Here is a 17,694-nt window from a genome sequence, read left to right on the forward strand (position 1 = left end):
CAAAATGTAGAAACATACGATCAGCCGATTTCAATAATACGTGTTTAAATCAAATTATTTTATTACTTTTTAGGGATCACTTTGAAGTCGGTGTTATTGTTTAGAAAAAATATTTTATTTCACGATTTAACAACAGTAGTGAAAATACATATCCAATTTCAAAGTATTTTTCTTATCTTCAAGCTGCAAACTAAAAAAAAAACACGTTTTGGTACATTACGCTTGTACTCCCGAAACCTATCATTCGAGATCAAGATTTGTACATCCATACACGTATATTTAATTTAACCATTTAATATTATCACGATTTGCAATCTGCTTGACAATATTACGCATCAGAGCATCGAACAAAACGTTTCATTTTATAAAAACAGACGAACACAATTGTTTGTACCTCGTAGGCGGCACTCGCTGTAATTTCGTCAGCTGCGTTATTTATAAGTGGTCTAAACGCGTCATTAAATGCTACAAAGCAAACTCACTATAATTTACCGTCATTACCCCGTGGTCCCGCGACAAGCCTCCCTTATAATCAACACCCATTAGAGTGACACAATAATACATTATTATCACGGAATAAACGCTTGATCGGAAGTGGTATTATTACATGTCTATTATTATCTAATAAAATTTACTTATTTTAATTCAGGAAGAACGGCTTTCTTTAATAATTGTCATATTATTCTGATCTGAATACGTTTGGGTTGTGTAAAAACTGGCAATGACATTTATGATATGTATGTATGCACGATTGTATGTATGTTTGTATGTCTATATAAAAATACTACATTCGCGTCCTGACTTCTCCTACTCCCGGTCTAAACTAAACTATCCAGGTAACCACTAAAATATAAAACTTTATTTTTATCGGTATTGGTCCAACACTTTATATAGAGTTCAGTTACATACACACGTACACGGTTATAATATATAAAAAAGTAAAGTAATAGCATGTAAATTACCCACTGCTGGGCTAAGGCCTCCTCTTGGAACCTGCATGTGTCTAATTACATCGAAATTCTGCCACATTTGCATTCCACCAACACGCATTGGAACAGCATGATGGTATATGTTCCAAACCCTCTCTTTAATGGAAGAGGAGGCCTTATCCCAACAGTGGGAAATTTACAGGCTGTTACTTTACTTTTTTTTAGTCGAGGTCAAAAATATTCTTGAATATGGTAGAGCGTAAGTAATATTTTAATAAAAATGTCGTCCTCGAGAGAAACTAAGTAGTTTGCTACTCTCTTGATTGGCCTCTCTGTCTCTTGATTGGTCGCCGTGATAGACAGAGAGATTATATTAGACAAGTATGGGCCCTAATATATGTTCTTGTCTTCTTTTGTTGTTCTCTATTCCGTCACTATATAATCTAATAGAACGGTAAAGTTAATTTTGGGCATAGAACTGATTGCTTACATTCAACTGAGAGACTTCGCACTTCTACAGCAAATTTTTGGGTGAAAATCCTAAAACTTTTTATCAGCCTGACCTGAAGTTTGCCTGTTTGACATTTGTAAGGGAGGTAATACTATACTTTTTTTATGACACCTGATGGTAAGAGGTCACCATCACCCATTGACAATGAAGCTGTAAGAAATATTAACTATTCTTTACATCGTCAATGTTCCACCAACCTTGGGAACTAAGATGTTATGTCCCTTGTGCCTGTAGTTACACTGGCTCACTCACCCTTTAGACCGGAACACAACAATACTGAGTACTGTTATTTGGCGGTAGAATAACTGATGGGTGGGTGGTACTTACCCAGGCGGGCTTGCACAAAGCCCTACCACCAAGTAAATACTGCTATAATAAAGGTCAGAATATAAACAAAAGTACGCTAAAGCAGTACATATGTACATGACAGGATATTTTGAGTAATATTGGAGCAGATCGGAAAATAATAAAGGCAGAGAACATAAGTAACTTCAGATGAAACTATTCCATTATTTCTTATCAAAATATCAAAGCTGGTATTTGATATGATAAAAGACAATTAAGCAGAAAGAGACTGGATGATGATAACGATAAAGACTTAGAATGGATCCATAACAGTAATGAATCCTATGAAGGTCATTATCATAAACATGAACCCGCGTCTTTACATAATCTCTATATTGAGAGCAAACTCAAAATAGTAGCTTACGTCCATTTCAAGCACTCAAACTATTTCCATATCAAAATTCATCTCAATCTGTTTACCAATTTAAGCATGAAGAAGTGATAGACATTGGATGGAAATTAATAAACTTTATACTATTACACGAGAAATACGTATACGGTACCCATCTCTTCCGTACATCTGACAATATGTCTGCAAAGTTTCATGATGATAGGTTACGTAGTGGAGATGAAAAACGTAACAAATAAACAATCTCACATTGACATATATTCTATTAGAGAATGTAACATAAGCCATTTCCATTCTAATCCTTGTTCCGATTTTATGACAAACTACATAGAGAATAACAACTTTTCATTGTAATAACGATGTCACAGCAATTACCGTCAATAAAATGTACATTAGATTAGATTATTGACAATATAGACGTCTACATAAATTTCGACCCAATTTGAATGATTACCACGATAAACGTGTTACCGCGAACTATGAATATTATGATATAAATAATAAAATTATTTATTACGCTATTGTGTTATTCAATGATTCGCATTTACGACGGCTATTAAAAATGCCGTCATCTTTCCATAATAGTATACGTTTCAATTATGCAATGCATCATATCCGAAGTAAAAGTATAGAAATCAAACAACATGTCGGTTTCCTTATAAAGTTTACTGACCTGACAACTAATGTTTTGTATTCGATTTGAATTAAACTAAAGTATCTATTACGTTTTCGATTTAAAAGCAGGGAATATGGATACTTTTTATCAAAGTTTTATCATGTTGATGAAATTATTTTCAAAGTAAAAGGGAACAAAAATGTGACCTTAATCATTTTACAACAGGTTTCATAACGACCTCAATTTGTTAAAGAATAAGATTACTAATTTGAAGCCTTAAAAGACATTTTTAAAAATTTGCGCTGATCACATTAGGTACAGCACTTTATATAACATTATATGTCTATTAAAGCCTTCTTTAAAACGTACTGCATCTTGTAGTATAAATTTAACCTCAATTGACTTAGTAGTTTAATCAGACATATATAAGAATAAATAAATGAGTTCTTACTATTAATACATATTAAAAACATTTGACTTTCATCTGTTTTATATTCATAATAAGAAATGTTATAACAACAACAACAACAGCCTGAAAATTCCCAATGCTGGGTTAAAGGCCTCCTCTCCCTTTAAGGAGAAGGATTGGCACATATTCCACCACGCTGTTCCAATGATTGGAGGAGGAATACACATGTGGCAGAATTTCTATGAAATTTGTCACATGCATGTTTTCTCACAATGTTTTCCTTATAAATATCAAATATTCTCAAAGAAAAACAATTTGCAGAGAACGTACTCCTAGACATGTTAACGAATGTTATTTCACGCGATCTAAATAGTTTGACATTAGATATTAATATGTCATTAAAATAACCATTGTAGTTAAACCAGTCGAGGCAAAGAATAAATTACAGTGGAAATTAAAATGATGGGGTAACGACGTTTTAATGGGATGTTCGTAGCTTAGAACACGTGTTGTAATACCAGGAACATTGCGGTTTCCAATGATTATATAGCACCACATATAATTAACTGAGCGAACTGTTACCAGCACTTTAACTTAAATTCTCTTGTCATAATACACCAATTTATTGGAAACGATCTTTGTGTCAGAAATGGTCTATCGTAAACGTAGGGCGAAGGGCTATTAATATGATATTGTTTGATCTGAAATTTTGAATATTGGTAACGCACTTTAAATAATTGGACTAACTTGGTGAGGGTGAGTGAGCCAGTGTATCTACAGGCATAAGGTACATAACATCTTAGTCCCAAGGTTGGTGGCACATTGACGATGTAAAGAATAGTTAATATTTCTTACAGCTTAATTGTCTATAGATGATGGTGACCACTTACCACCATATGGTGGTAAGTGGTCCATATGCTCGTCCGCCAACCTATACCATAAAAAAAAGAATAAAATAATTATTTTAAGTAATGGGGACAGTTATCAAAGTTACAGTTTTCTTAATAAAAACTTAGTTTATGCTTGACATTGTAATTAAAGACTTAAATAGACATTACATCTACATAAATAAAACGAAAGAAAGTGACACACTGTTGATAAACTACTATTGGGCGAACGCCTGCTCTCTAAAGGTCTCTGAATGGTTCGAGGTTTGTTGTATCACGCCGTTTCATTGTGGATCTGAGTCAACTTATGTGGCAAAATTATTATTACATTAAAAACCACTGAACAATAAATGTGTTATAAATACAAATTAAGATTGAACCCGTTATCTGCGGATAAGATGCACTTGACCTAGTCACTGAACCATCAAATTGTTGTTTAACCTTTATTACACACTAGCGACCAGTGCCCGCTTCGCACGGTATAATACATGCATTATATACAAAAAAAATCCTCTCAAATTACTCTATCTATTAAAAAAACCACATCAAAAGACCTAAGCATACGTAAGGACAGACAGCGGTAAGCGACTTTGTTTTATAGTATGTAATAGTGATAAAAAAAAAATTAAATACACGTTGAAAGTTTTCGATTAAAAACAAACAACACAAAATTTATCGTTAATGTGACTCAATGAAATAGCCGTTAACAGTATAAACATGTAAGTGGAAACTGCTTCTAGCAAATAAATAACTTAACACCAAGTACCCGACATAAACAATTTCTCCCATAAACAAAATGTGTTTTAAACAACTCTTAACATATAGCTGGCGAACCGCTATTCAGTATCTAACTTTCGCCAGCTTACAAGCTGTTATTTATGTAACTTGTCGATCGTTGATTATTCGTATTACAGCCGGCCATGAAATATTGGCCGTGGGGAATTACTCCGCGTCGCTTGTAAGGCTCCGTCTTCATTGTTGACAAGACTATCGCGAGACAAATTTATTATATTAATGTGCTATTATTATGAAACAAATAATGTTTATACTACATTTTAATATTGAATAACACGGACGTTTATTTGGAACGTGACATGTTCTTTATTCAAATTTCTGTTCGTTTTTATAGTGCGATCAAGATATTATTTCAATGGGTTTATAATTTTGATACTTATGGTATATATTCTCAGGTGTACATAGTACTGGTATTTCATACATATATAATTGTAATTAACTAACATGGCTGTTGTCAAATAGTGAAAAAGAGTAATTACTGAGTTTCTTGCCGGTTCTTCTCGGTAGAACCTACTTTCCGAATCGGTGGTAGCTTCACTTAAATTAGTTATTATATGACGATTCAAAAGTGCTTTTAAAAGCCTGATTGAATAAAGTATATTTTGAATTTTGATGATTTTTTTTATTTTAGTAGCAATATTTAGTATTAATTGTATTTTTGTATTGTAGTACATATTCTATAGCCAACAAAATGCGTGAGTTTTGTAATAAAATATACATTAAATCTAAGACATTATAACTCAATGTGTGATTATTCCTAACACTTATTGGCTGCGATAGAATGCAATGTAAGAACGGATTAGATAGATGAATTGTTTTGTTAGGTTCGTTGCAAGATGCCAGAAGATTTATTATTACAAATGTTAAGCTTACTTATGCTTAGAATGTTACAGTACACTAATTACGTCCTTACAAGCAGCGGATCATCAAGTACCAAAGATAATCAGTCGTAGTATTATTAATTGAGAACTTCTCGTTGAATCAATTATTGATTGTCAAATACATAATGACAAGAAATTGTTTGCTGATGTGATTTTGTTACTTTAATCTGAGTTTAATTGGTTAATGAATAATTACATTATATTAAAGTGGAAACATTTGTATAACTACGAGACACATTATACATTTATACTTTCGGTAATTAATGGTACATTTTGAATTTTAAGCATTCATTCATTCAATGTAATTGCTGTGTTTATTTCTCTATAGAAACAAACTGACAAATTATTTAAAATGAACATGGTTTTATTACTAAAAGTATTAAAACGTGATATTTACCAGGTCTTTTATTTTTATTTGGTGGAGCTCGATATTTCGACATTATCAACGAATGTCTTGTTCAAGAGATGATATCGAGCTCTACCAAATAAAAATAGAAAACATGTTAAATATTTTAATACTTGTAAACTAAAAACTATGATTGAAATTCAAGTATCATCATTTATAACATCATCAAATGCAATATTTTTTTTTCCTTCCTTTCTGTTTCATGATGAAACGTTGGTAAGAGCAAATTACCACAAATTGCCCCCTGTTGTCAGCGTCGTGTGTGGTCGTGATCATGTATCATACAGCTGATTTATCTGTCCTGCTTTTACTGATGACGTTCTTAATCGACGCCCGCTATGATGTAATTACACTTGTCACTTATCTGTTCAGCTTCAGTGGTGGTCGCGTTATTGAGATGAGTATATTGACGATTCTTCGCGGTTGAATTTAAATTTCGAAGGTGGTCACTTTAATATTACCAAAAATTTTGAAAATTATAAACATAACGTATTAACACTTCTAGGGTCTATGATGTATTAACTAAGTTAGGATGACAGGCGTTTACTGTTACAGAAAGTGTAAATATGCTAATATGAATAAATTCATAGTCATTGATGATCATGATAAATTGCTAATTTGATACATATTGTATCCTCCTGACACCGAAGTTTTATTTTAATCGACTTTTATGGCAACCGGATGTACTTCATATAGGACAAAAGTGTTTAAGCTGTTAAGGCCGAGACTTTGCATTGGTTAAAAAAGTATAAAAACAATTTCAAATCGTATTTCGCTAGAACTAACCGTATCAAACATGACTTAAAGAACACATTGTATGCAATTTTATTTGGCTATCTTTTGTTCTTTATAAAGTACATTCGGCCTTAGTTTAAAGAATTGAGGAGCTCAAAGTTTAAAGAAAAGCTGTACCATTTGTGTATATATTAGTAAAGTATATACCATTTATTCAAAATAAAATAATGCAACCAGTACCAAAGAAAAATATTTATTAAACCCAAAGTAAATTTTATAAAACTAGGTAACAATCAATAGAATTTTTCAAAATAATAAAGTACAAAAATTACCAACTTACTAAAGTTTCTTATTTATCAATTACAATCTTAGGAAAAACTCTTAGAAATCTATATACTAAGGAAAACCTTTAGAAAATAAAATCTCTTAGGAAACTAAATAAAACTTTTTAACAAAATTCCAAAACTATCATTTTAACAAGCTAATTGTGCTTACACCTACGGAGATTATTATTAATCAGTCTATAAAAAATTATTTCAGTCTTAGTCCTATTTCGTATGGAATTCTACGAAACAGTTTCTTTTTGGCGTTATGCACAAAGGTATGTTGCAATATATGCAAGTTATAGTAGTTTTTTTACTGCATCCAGAGTTTCTGCATCTGTTCTGCTTAGTACCCATGTCGGGCAAGTGATTGGCTGCATGAAATCGTTTAGCATCAGGTGGCAGAGGTACAGCACCTGGCCTTCCTCGCTTTTTATTTAAATTTTCATTATCTTGATCCTCGGGTTCGTTTTCATCTCGATAAATGTTATCTAAGATCATTTTTTCAGCAATCTCTTGTTTGAATTCCCTTAGTTTTAAAATTTGATGCGCAGGTTTCCCTAGTTTCTTATTATCTTCTTTATATTTTATCCAAGAATTGACTATCACTAGATCTATCATATGTGAATAAAACCTAACCGTCCATTTTTTTGTGCGAGCTCTTGCTGGGCAGACAGCCAGAAGTCTATCAGTGAGATCAACTCCTCCCATGTTTAAGTTATACTCCCTGATAACTTGTGGTCTCTGAACTTGTATGAATCGTTTAAGATTTCGATCATATCTTGTACACTCATCGACTTCTTCCGCAGCATAAATGCTTGATAACAAGATAACAGATTTATTGTCAAACCACTTCGTTATAGCCATACCTCCATCGTCTCGCACAAAAACGTCATAACTTCCTCTACCTCGACGTTTTAAGCAAATGTCGCTGTCCATATCATCTTTTACGTATTTGGGAATTCGGTTCTTCATGACTGTTCCGGCGCATTTAATACCTCTTTTGGATAGTTTATCAATTAGTTTTATTGTTGTAAAAAAACGATCACAATATACGATGTGACCTGCAACCAACGAATCGCACATCTTTAGGACTACGCTCTCTCCCAACTGTAATCCAGAAGCTGTGGGAAACGTGTTTTTTCCCTGGTAAAAAATCATATCACAAACCAATCCATTTGGATTAGCTAAAATAAAAGCTTTTAATCCAGTAGGGTGAGGTTTGCCTGGACAATATTGTCTCATTGTGCAAGCACCGGTGAAAGGTATGATCATTTCATCGACAGATATTTTCTGCTGTCGCTTTTGTGCTAAACATCCTTGAAGCACGCGTTTGATCAATGGGCGAACCTTCCACAATTTATCAGCTGCTCGCATTTCAGGGGTTACGTCAAGATCAAAGACAAATTTAAGTGAATTTCGTAGCTGAATAAATCGGTCTCGACGCATAGCTTCAGTAATAGTGGGGAAAGCGTATTTGTTGTTCCAATACATCCTTATATGAGGAAAGTTAATGCAGGCCATCAGAAGCGTGATGCCTAGAAAAACTTTGCATTCTTCGCGAGACAGTTTTAACGAATGGCCTTTAGTAGCAATACTATGTTGATTAGTTTTTTCAACAATCAAATCGATCAAATCATCATCAATATATTCTTGCACATATTTAGTTAGATTAGAGTTATCTTGTATTGTGGAGGGTAAGTATGATGGTTCATGCATTTCTGGGAATGGTACATCAAAAGGTCTACGAGACCAAAAAGCAGCACCAATTGGTCTAGCAACAGGTCTTAGAGCACCACCGCGAGTGCGTACACCGTGACGAGTTCTAGTACCTCTATGGTTTCGACCAGATCTTGGTCTTCGTCCCCTATCGCGACCTCTATCCGGAAGCTGGGCAGGCTCATCTTCCTCGTCACTACTCGGTGAATTACTACGGCTACTTGGTGACCGAGAACAGAACGTCTCTTCCTGGGGTTCTTTGTAAGAAGGATTTTCATCGTCACTTACATCTTCAATTTCGGAAAAATCGAGGAGATCAGCAATATCATCGTCTTTTAAAGCTAAAAACAAAAAGGAACCGTTTCAATACTTTGACCGGATGTGCCTTATGTAGGACAAAATACGCAGTTAAAAAAAATGTTCTACGACCAAACGGCCTTTATACAGAACAAAATAATTTAAACTACAATAAATAAAAAACGAAATGACTTCCGGCTTAAAAAACGAATTGTTATTATTAAAGTAATATTTAACATTAATACGACACTTATTGTAAAGTTGAAAATGTTAAAATACCACGTATATTTTAATTTTTACTTACCTCGCAAACGACGCGCCGCCATTGTTGTTGAAAAATGACCGATTTTTTTTGAAATGAAGAAAGCTATTGCCTTTTTATGTCAAGTGTCAAAATTAGACCAATCACAGCTAACACTATTCTGTGAACGACTTATGTCAAAACAAGATTAACCAATGAAAATAGCTTAAATAGATAGGCCTGTATTTTGTACTTTGTAAATGCCTTTCGGTCATAGCTCAAGTCACTCTTTGAAAATAGCCGGCCGTAACGGTCTAGTCTATTTTATTCTTTGTAAAGGACGCTAGGTGTCAGGAGGGTATAGAGTTTTCCCAACCCAACAGACTCTAAGCCTGTGTGTGTACCATAAATTCTACCACATTCAATTTAAAAAAAAAACATCTCGTTTTTTAATTAATTAGTGAATGTAATGCCATAATAATAATTAACCGAACATTCGCAATTTTTATTCCACTTGTCGAATTTTTTACTAAAATTCATAAACTTTATTAATATTTCTCAAACATCGTATGCGCAGCGGTGAAGGAAAATATATTGACGAAAGCTACGTATAAATTAATTAACTCACACAACGTGGTATAACCTCCTACCATGTTCCTAAATCACAAGCATTTACTCAACAGTGGGACAAGTCTCCCATTTACAGATCACATGTAAGATTTCACTTATTCTTTTATGTGACGAACTTACAAAGATTCATTTAATAAATAAAATAGAACGTTACTTAAATGTATCACGTAATCACATAATACACCCTAATTTCTCTGACATTAATATTTAAATACACTTACGATAAAAATAATATAACGAGCTTGTAATATCATAATATTTAAATTTTATATTTTTTTATGTAGTCGTTAACCTACAAAAGTGGCTATTATTAATGATTAAAATATCCGGGAAACACTATAAAATTAAAGAATGATGTATCTTCTAAATTCGAACGATATAGTGCTCTGTGGGTGGCTGATTCAGTCGTTCCATTCGTCAGAATGAATGATAGGAATGACATTTTAGTAAATTATTGAATCGTTCTGAACCCGATTATGATATGATTTAGTGTAATATTTATGCATCCGCTCGTAAATAGAGATATGCGATGCGAAATTTAGGTTGAATTAAAAAAAAATGCTTTTATCGTTTTATGTTAAAAACAAATTGCTCAGGCCCGACCTTGCTTTACATTTGAAATGGCCGAGATGGCCCAGTGGTTAGAACGCGTGCATCTCAACCGATGATTGCGGGTTCAAACTCAGACAAGCACCACTGAATTTCGATGAGCTTAATTTGTGTTTATAATTCATCTCGTGCTCTGTGGTGAAGGAAAACATCGTGAGTAAACCTGCATGTGTCTAATTCCATCGAAATTCTGCCAGAGCGTGGTGGAATATGTTCTAAACCTTCTCTTCAAATGCACGCCTTAGTCCACCAGTGGGAAATTTACAATCTGTTAATGTAATGTAAAAATTTAAATAAACTACTATTAATATTGAGTTCGTCTGTGTGACAACGTTTACAGAGTTGTTAGAGTTAGAGTAACGAGTTTAAAATAATTGAAAGATACAACTGTGTCACATTTAAACAATTACCAAGTGACATATGAAAGAAGTAAATACATGGTAAATGTGTATAATAATCTCACAACGTTCACATGTCGTCACAGCGACGCGTCGCACGACATAAATCGCGCTGCAATCGTGCGATCTGACAGCTACCCGTTGAAATGAATATTCGTAATAAATCACAGTTTAGCGGCCACCGTGCGAGTCCGGACACAGATGGCTATGGAGAAGACATTATAAAAATGTCTAATTTATTTTAAGTTCAATTTAATATAGCGTGAAATTGTTTCGGCATGTTAACAAAATTAGTTATTTAGTTTTACATCAGATATTTCACATCAGCTGTCATGCGCAGATTTACTAACTTCTTGGTCTCAGACCTAGTTTATAAGACTTCAAATTGTTGGTTCAAGATATTACCGGTCACACTAGTAATTTTTTTAGTAATTTGGCAATGGCAGCCTGCTATTTTATTGTTGGCTTTGCTTACACTCTAGTGCCTCGAAAATGATGTAAAGTCCTGCGTTTCAACGTTTTAGTTTTGTTGTCTTTACTATCCCATTGGATTATGAAGTTAGAGTATAGAATTACAATGTTATTGCATTATAATATATCCCGCAGAGTTGGTTCTCCTTTTAGAATAGACATGATAGGTCAACGTCTGTCTCACATACACTTACACAATTTAGAAATATAATAAATAAAAAAAAATTATGCACTGGAAGTAAATGCGATGTTATATTATATTTGAGTTAGCTGGAGTTGTAGCTACGCACACAAAGACATTTGCGCGTATAAAACAATACAAGTAACATTAGAGCTAAAACCCTGTGTTACGGAATATCTTCAAAACTTGTGACTAATTTATCGGCCAGTTCTGATTCTGGCCCTTTTAATATGTATGATAAACTAACCAATTGAGCTGTACTGCATGGTTAGCTCTTTTTTAATATAATTCACTTCTGATCATTTAATTCTGGACCTATGAATATAAAAGATATACTCAACTATTAAGCTATAGTGTATGAATATTGATAGAATGGTGAGTTCTTTTTATTAAGAATTTCATATTGGCTCACAGATTTATAAACTTTCATGTTAATTAGTCCGCATTGACTTCTAGACACAATTACTGAAACACATTTATGAGTACGAAGTATTTCTACTTCAGAAAAAGGTTAAAGGTTGACAGACTAACAGACTTATACAAAGCCGTTCCATTTGTGTAATTTTGTGTTAGTTACTTTGGTTCTTAATAAGGAACCTAACCTAATTAAGAAAATAATCGTAGAATTATTTTTTCTATGTTCGTATGAAATTCATTTGTATATTATAAGTATACATTAATTTAATTATCGTCTTAAAACAATGTACAAGTTTAAGTACCAACTCAACGCCTTTCCCTAGCCTAGCAAAGTATCTAATAATATTTTCCTTTGCATTATTACTAGCGCGCAGATTATAACTCCATTACGATTTTACAATGCTAATACACGTTGTCAGTTCTGTCGTATTAGATTGTAGGATTTATTACCTTTAATAAGCACGGCCAGTAATTAATCTTTACGTTCAATGAAACTAGTTGTTTCTTAAGGGATTACGCGTGTAATTAGTTTTGGTGTGTTTACAATAATACCCCAATACTGTAAACATATGTACGTTATGAAATATAATAGGTGTGTAATATGTAAAAAAACAGTCTTTTTTATTTCAATCATCTAGAAAGCTACTTTTGTATAGATAATGTAATTCATCAAGTACTACATCTAGTATTCATAGACAATAAGGTATCAACACACTTCAAAAGTACAAAAACAAATGACAAACAATCCCTGGGACGCATTCTCATTTTTTAAATATAATACAAATATTTTTAGCTTCACCAATTATGTATTTAGTTTAAATGTCATGATATCACCAATAAATTAATTATTAGTAGTTTTTAATGTAACTAATTATATGGGATAATAAAAGCCTGAGCTTTACTGTTTTATAGTATGTTTCATTTTAATAAATATTATGCAACTTAATAGATCAGAATATGTAACTACTGAATTGTTGCTAGTTCTTATCCGTCGAATTACAATCCACTGATTAGCAATCCTAAATAAAGTCTCGAATTTAACAAATGTATACATTTTGAAATATCAGACTATCCAATATTGCCTTAAAAAGGGTGACAATTCTACTAACAAATTATCGTTTTATGGCAATCGAATTGAAACGTAATCGCTGCCGTTTTGCCGCTTACCTATTCTTGTAACATAACGATTCAGTTGCGGTTCGGATAAAGTTGAATCGAAATATAATCGGGATAGTACTTTAACTATATGTTAGTAGAATTAATCCCAAACTTGCACGAGTACGTACTTTGTAAAGTAGCTTAAAAACTGCATCTTTTTTAACATTTGATTTAAATTTAAACTGTCATAGGTTTATTAAAATAAATTAATTAGCAAGTCCATTCCACTCGATGTTCTTTAGAGGATCTAATAACGATTTCCTCAGTGTTGCACGTCGGTTATTACGCGCCGTCCATTACGATTTTATTATGTTAATATACACTGTCGGATCTGTCATGTGGATTGTTAGATTTATTGCTAGCTCTCGTGAGCTGCTCCTCTAGAAGTCTAGTATATAATTTGTACCATAACTTGTTTTTAAATCTATTATACAGTTTTTATATTAATATACTTTTAATTTAATCTAAACGTTTATATAATATAACATGATGTATTGTAAATGTAAACAGCACACACTGTTCGCCATTTTGAAATGGTGACGTCATATTATAGTCAATGATATTCTTATACAATTTATAATGTGGTGGAGTCGAGATGGCCCAGTAGTTAGAACGCGTGCATCTTAACTGATGATTGCGGGTTCAAACCCAGGCAAGCACCGCTGTTTCAGTTCATCTTTTGCTCAGCGGTGAAGGAAAACATCGTGAGGAAACCTGCATGTGACAAATTTCATAGAAATTCTGCCACATGTGTATTCCACCAACCCGCATTGGAACAGCGTGGTGGAATATGTTCCAAACCTTCTCCTCAAAGGGCGAGGAGGCCTTCAGCCCAGCAGTGGGAATTTACAGGCTGTTGTTGTTGTTGTTGTTGTTATAATGTGGCTTGATAGTTAAAGAGCCGTGTGTCTTCGTTCTATGTAAGTTTATCGAGAAGGTGTAAGTACCTATCAGCTGTACTGCCAAGCATCGATACTGTTACTTGCTGTGTTCTGACTGAAAAGGTAAGCGAGTCAGTGGAATATATTATCATCATAATTCTTAAATCATGTTTAATCTATGGGCTATGATTACAGAGGTTCCTAAGTAGGTACCATCTAAGAAATTGAAACTACTGCTTCATCTAATAATACTCAAAAACGGCCTGAAAGGAAAAAAGTTTTTAATTTCACTCACCACTGAGTAAGTTATCATCAATTATTTTCTAGTTATTTTGGAAATGTTGTACTACGTCCCGTATGTTGCCACTTTCATAATCAATGGCACTCCACTGACTATATTGTGGAGCATATGTATAAAAGAAAATTCAATGAGTTCAATACAATACCCTTACAATACCCAAAGATTTGCAAATCCAAAGAGAGTTGCTAACCATACAATCTCAATAAAGTCCAAAGTAGCCACAGTAATTGGAAGTTGAATTATTTAAAAAAATGTAAGCGAACTATAATTATAAAGTCAGCTTGGCACTGAATAATTTTCTAGAATGAAGGCTAAGTACCCGAGTTTATATTTTCCATTAACAAGTTAGCATTTAAATTACTTCGATACCCAGCGCCGCCTGATTGTAGATATGAGACTTTAAATTAACCCATATTAACGCCGCTATTACTCAGTCTCCTCTTACACCAGCTTATTGACAACATTAACGTTTTTGGAAAGTGTCTGAGTATGTCAACTGATGGCCCATAGGATTTTATGTATAGATATTAACCAAAGATTCAGATTACAAATACACTTTTATAATTTGTCACGACAATTTTGGACTACATGCCACCATGCTGTTCCAATACGGGTTGGTGGAATGCACATGTGACAGAATTTCGATGAATTTAGACACATGCAGGTTTCCTCACGATGTTTTCTTCCACCGCCGAGCACGAGATGAATTATAAACACAAATTAAGCTCACATATATATATATAGTGGTGCTTGCCTGGGTTTGAACCCGAAATCGTCGGTTAAGATGCACGCGTGCTAACCACTGGGCCCCTCTCAGCTCACGAACTAAATTTAAATTTCATTTCGTCAGTTGTTCCAACTTCAGGCAATATTCTCTTTCATAATTTCTTGTCTAATGCAATAGTAACACAATATGACATCAAGCGCAGGAGTTAAAGGCTTTCATGTCAACTTCGTGTATCTGAATGACTTTATTGGACCAAGGTTGGTGTCTAAGATACATGATACAATTAATCTGTTTAAACTGCATGTCATAAAATATATTTTATCTTTTATTTATATATGAATATGTTATATTTACTGTATGAATGAATAACGATATCACGATAAATCCAACTTTATTTATATCTTATCTTACCAATATTAATAAAACACCTACAAAAATAAAAGCACCTAAATTTAAAAATAACCTTCTATTCAGCTTGCCTTTCTAAATTTGTCGTTATTATTTAATCAGCATAATGTGCTTACCAAGCAAACACGAATAATTTGGGTATCATAGTCATGGAACCTCATATTGCAAATATATTTTTAAAAGGTGGTAGGGCTTAGTGCAAGCCCGTCTGGGTTCAGACCCACTCATCAGTTATTTTACCGCCAAACAACAGTGCTCAGTATTGTTGTGTTCCGGTTTGAAGGGTGAGTGAGCCAGTGTAACTGCAGGCACAAGAGACATAACAACTTAGTTCCCAAGGTTGGTGGCGCATTGACGAATTAAGGATTAGTTTTTATTTCTTACGGTGTCATTGTCTATGGACGATGGTGACCACTTACCATCAAGTGGCCCATATACTCGTCCGCCAACTTCTACCACAAAAAAAGAAAAAGAAATAAGTCAGAGTAATCATTGCCGTATTTAAAAAATAATGGTAAAATAAAAGATAATTTTAGATCAATATAATACTTACACAATTTTAAACCTTTGGTTGTAAAAATAATTCAAACATATTTTTTTAATTAAAAATGCCACTTATATTTGGCGATATGGCAATGGCAATATATAGCAATTTTAGATGTATTACAGGATATTTTATACAAGCCTAAGAAATAAAGATCAATTTTGAGATAACTGTATTATTGCGGTATTTACTTGGTGGTAGCGCTTTGAGGAGGCCGGTCTGGGTACCACCCACTCGTCAGATATTTTCCCATTAAACAGCAATACTCAGTATTTTTGTGTTCCGGTTTGAAGAATGAGTGAGCTATATCCCTTGCACCTTAGCTAGGTGGTAGTTCTTGGTAACTAGGAACAACAGATATAAGATCTTAGTTTTCGAGGCTGAAGGCGAAATGGTTAACATTTCTAGCAGACCGAAGCTATGGCTCATGGTGACTACTAACAAATTTGCCAATACCTTCGAAAAAACTACGGGTCTAGTTGGTTCTGCCCCTGAAATCTATACTAATCCTCCTGTATAGATTTGCCGTACCATCGAATTATGTGAGTAAGCAAAAACTACAACTAGGTTTACGCTATTTTATGCTCTGATTTATGCCTATCGCTGCTGGCTACTCTTTCTAAAATGGATGCTTTAGCCAAAATCATGCAGGCACAGATGGATTATTTGGTTCATCAAGTACTAAATGTATTAATATACAGGATATTTGGTAGACGGTTCGCCAAACTAAGTGGACGTGTTTGGGGACCCACTTAGAGAATACAAGTTGACCAAAAAACAGAGAAAGACTCTCTACTAACTCTGTATATACGCAAACATATATTTGTTTATTATAATAATATGACAAACACAAGGGAGTAGATCCGGTCGGAGAAAGAACTGAGCGACATAGGCACTCCTGTGTCGTTATGCCGTTTTACTATTTGCTCGCACCGCATACGAATCAGCATTAGACGACAGTCCAGAGACGTGTCAACAAAAAAAAATATTGAGCAATAATGCATCAACTTACATTATATTCTTTTATAATTTATTGATACAATAAAGAACGCAATAAATCTATCGACGAAAAAAATCACTTAATCATCGTTATTCGTCGAATTTAATTTACGGAAAAACCAGTGTCTAGATTGTACTTAATCATCTGCGATATAGGCCAATACGATTACCTGTTATTAATTATAATCTGATAATATCCATGATATATGAGAAATTCAATATTTTATAATCGAATAGATATAAAAGCAATCCGTTATTTGCATGGACTTTAGAAGTATAGTTTTTAGCTAGAATTTTCATAAGACATACTTACCTTATCGCCTCGTTAATAGCAGATTAACTAGGCTTACGAGGTGATAATTTGGTGTACCCAGTCATTAAGCCGTATTACATCTGTACACTCTTTTTTCGATTTAGATGTGAGTCAGAGCTATGGCAGGTGCAAATAAGATTAGGTACATAAAGAGAGAAAGAAATGTTTATTTAGGTCACAGCATAATTATAAAAAGTATAATAAATAAAAACAT

At 33.5% G+C, this 17,694-nt stretch overlaps 1 protein-coding gene across 1 annotated transcript; it reads right to left on the reverse strand.

The window, feature by feature from the left end:
- Positions 1-7,411: 7,411 nt before the first annotated feature.
- LOC124532436 (piggyBac transposable element-derived protein 3-like) lies at positions 7,412-9,528 on the reverse strand. Its single transcript, XM_047107339.1, has 2 exons — positions 9,507-9,528; positions 7,412-9,246 (listed from the first exon to the last, which is right to left on the reverse strand). Exons 1-2 carry the CDS (start codon positions 9,526-9,528, stop codon positions 7,412-7,414), a joined length of 1,857 nt encoding a protein of 618 aa, XP_046963295.1.
- Between the last annotated feature and the right edge of the window lie 8,166 nt (positions 9,529-17,694).

The sequence above is a fragment of the Vanessa cardui genome, chromosome 9 (assembly GCF_905220365.1).
Source record: "Vanessa cardui chromosome 9, ilVanCard2.1, whole genome shotgun sequence".
In the NCBI taxonomy this organism is placed as follows: Eukaryota; Metazoa; Arthropoda; class Insecta; order Lepidoptera; family Nymphalidae; genus Vanessa; species Vanessa cardui.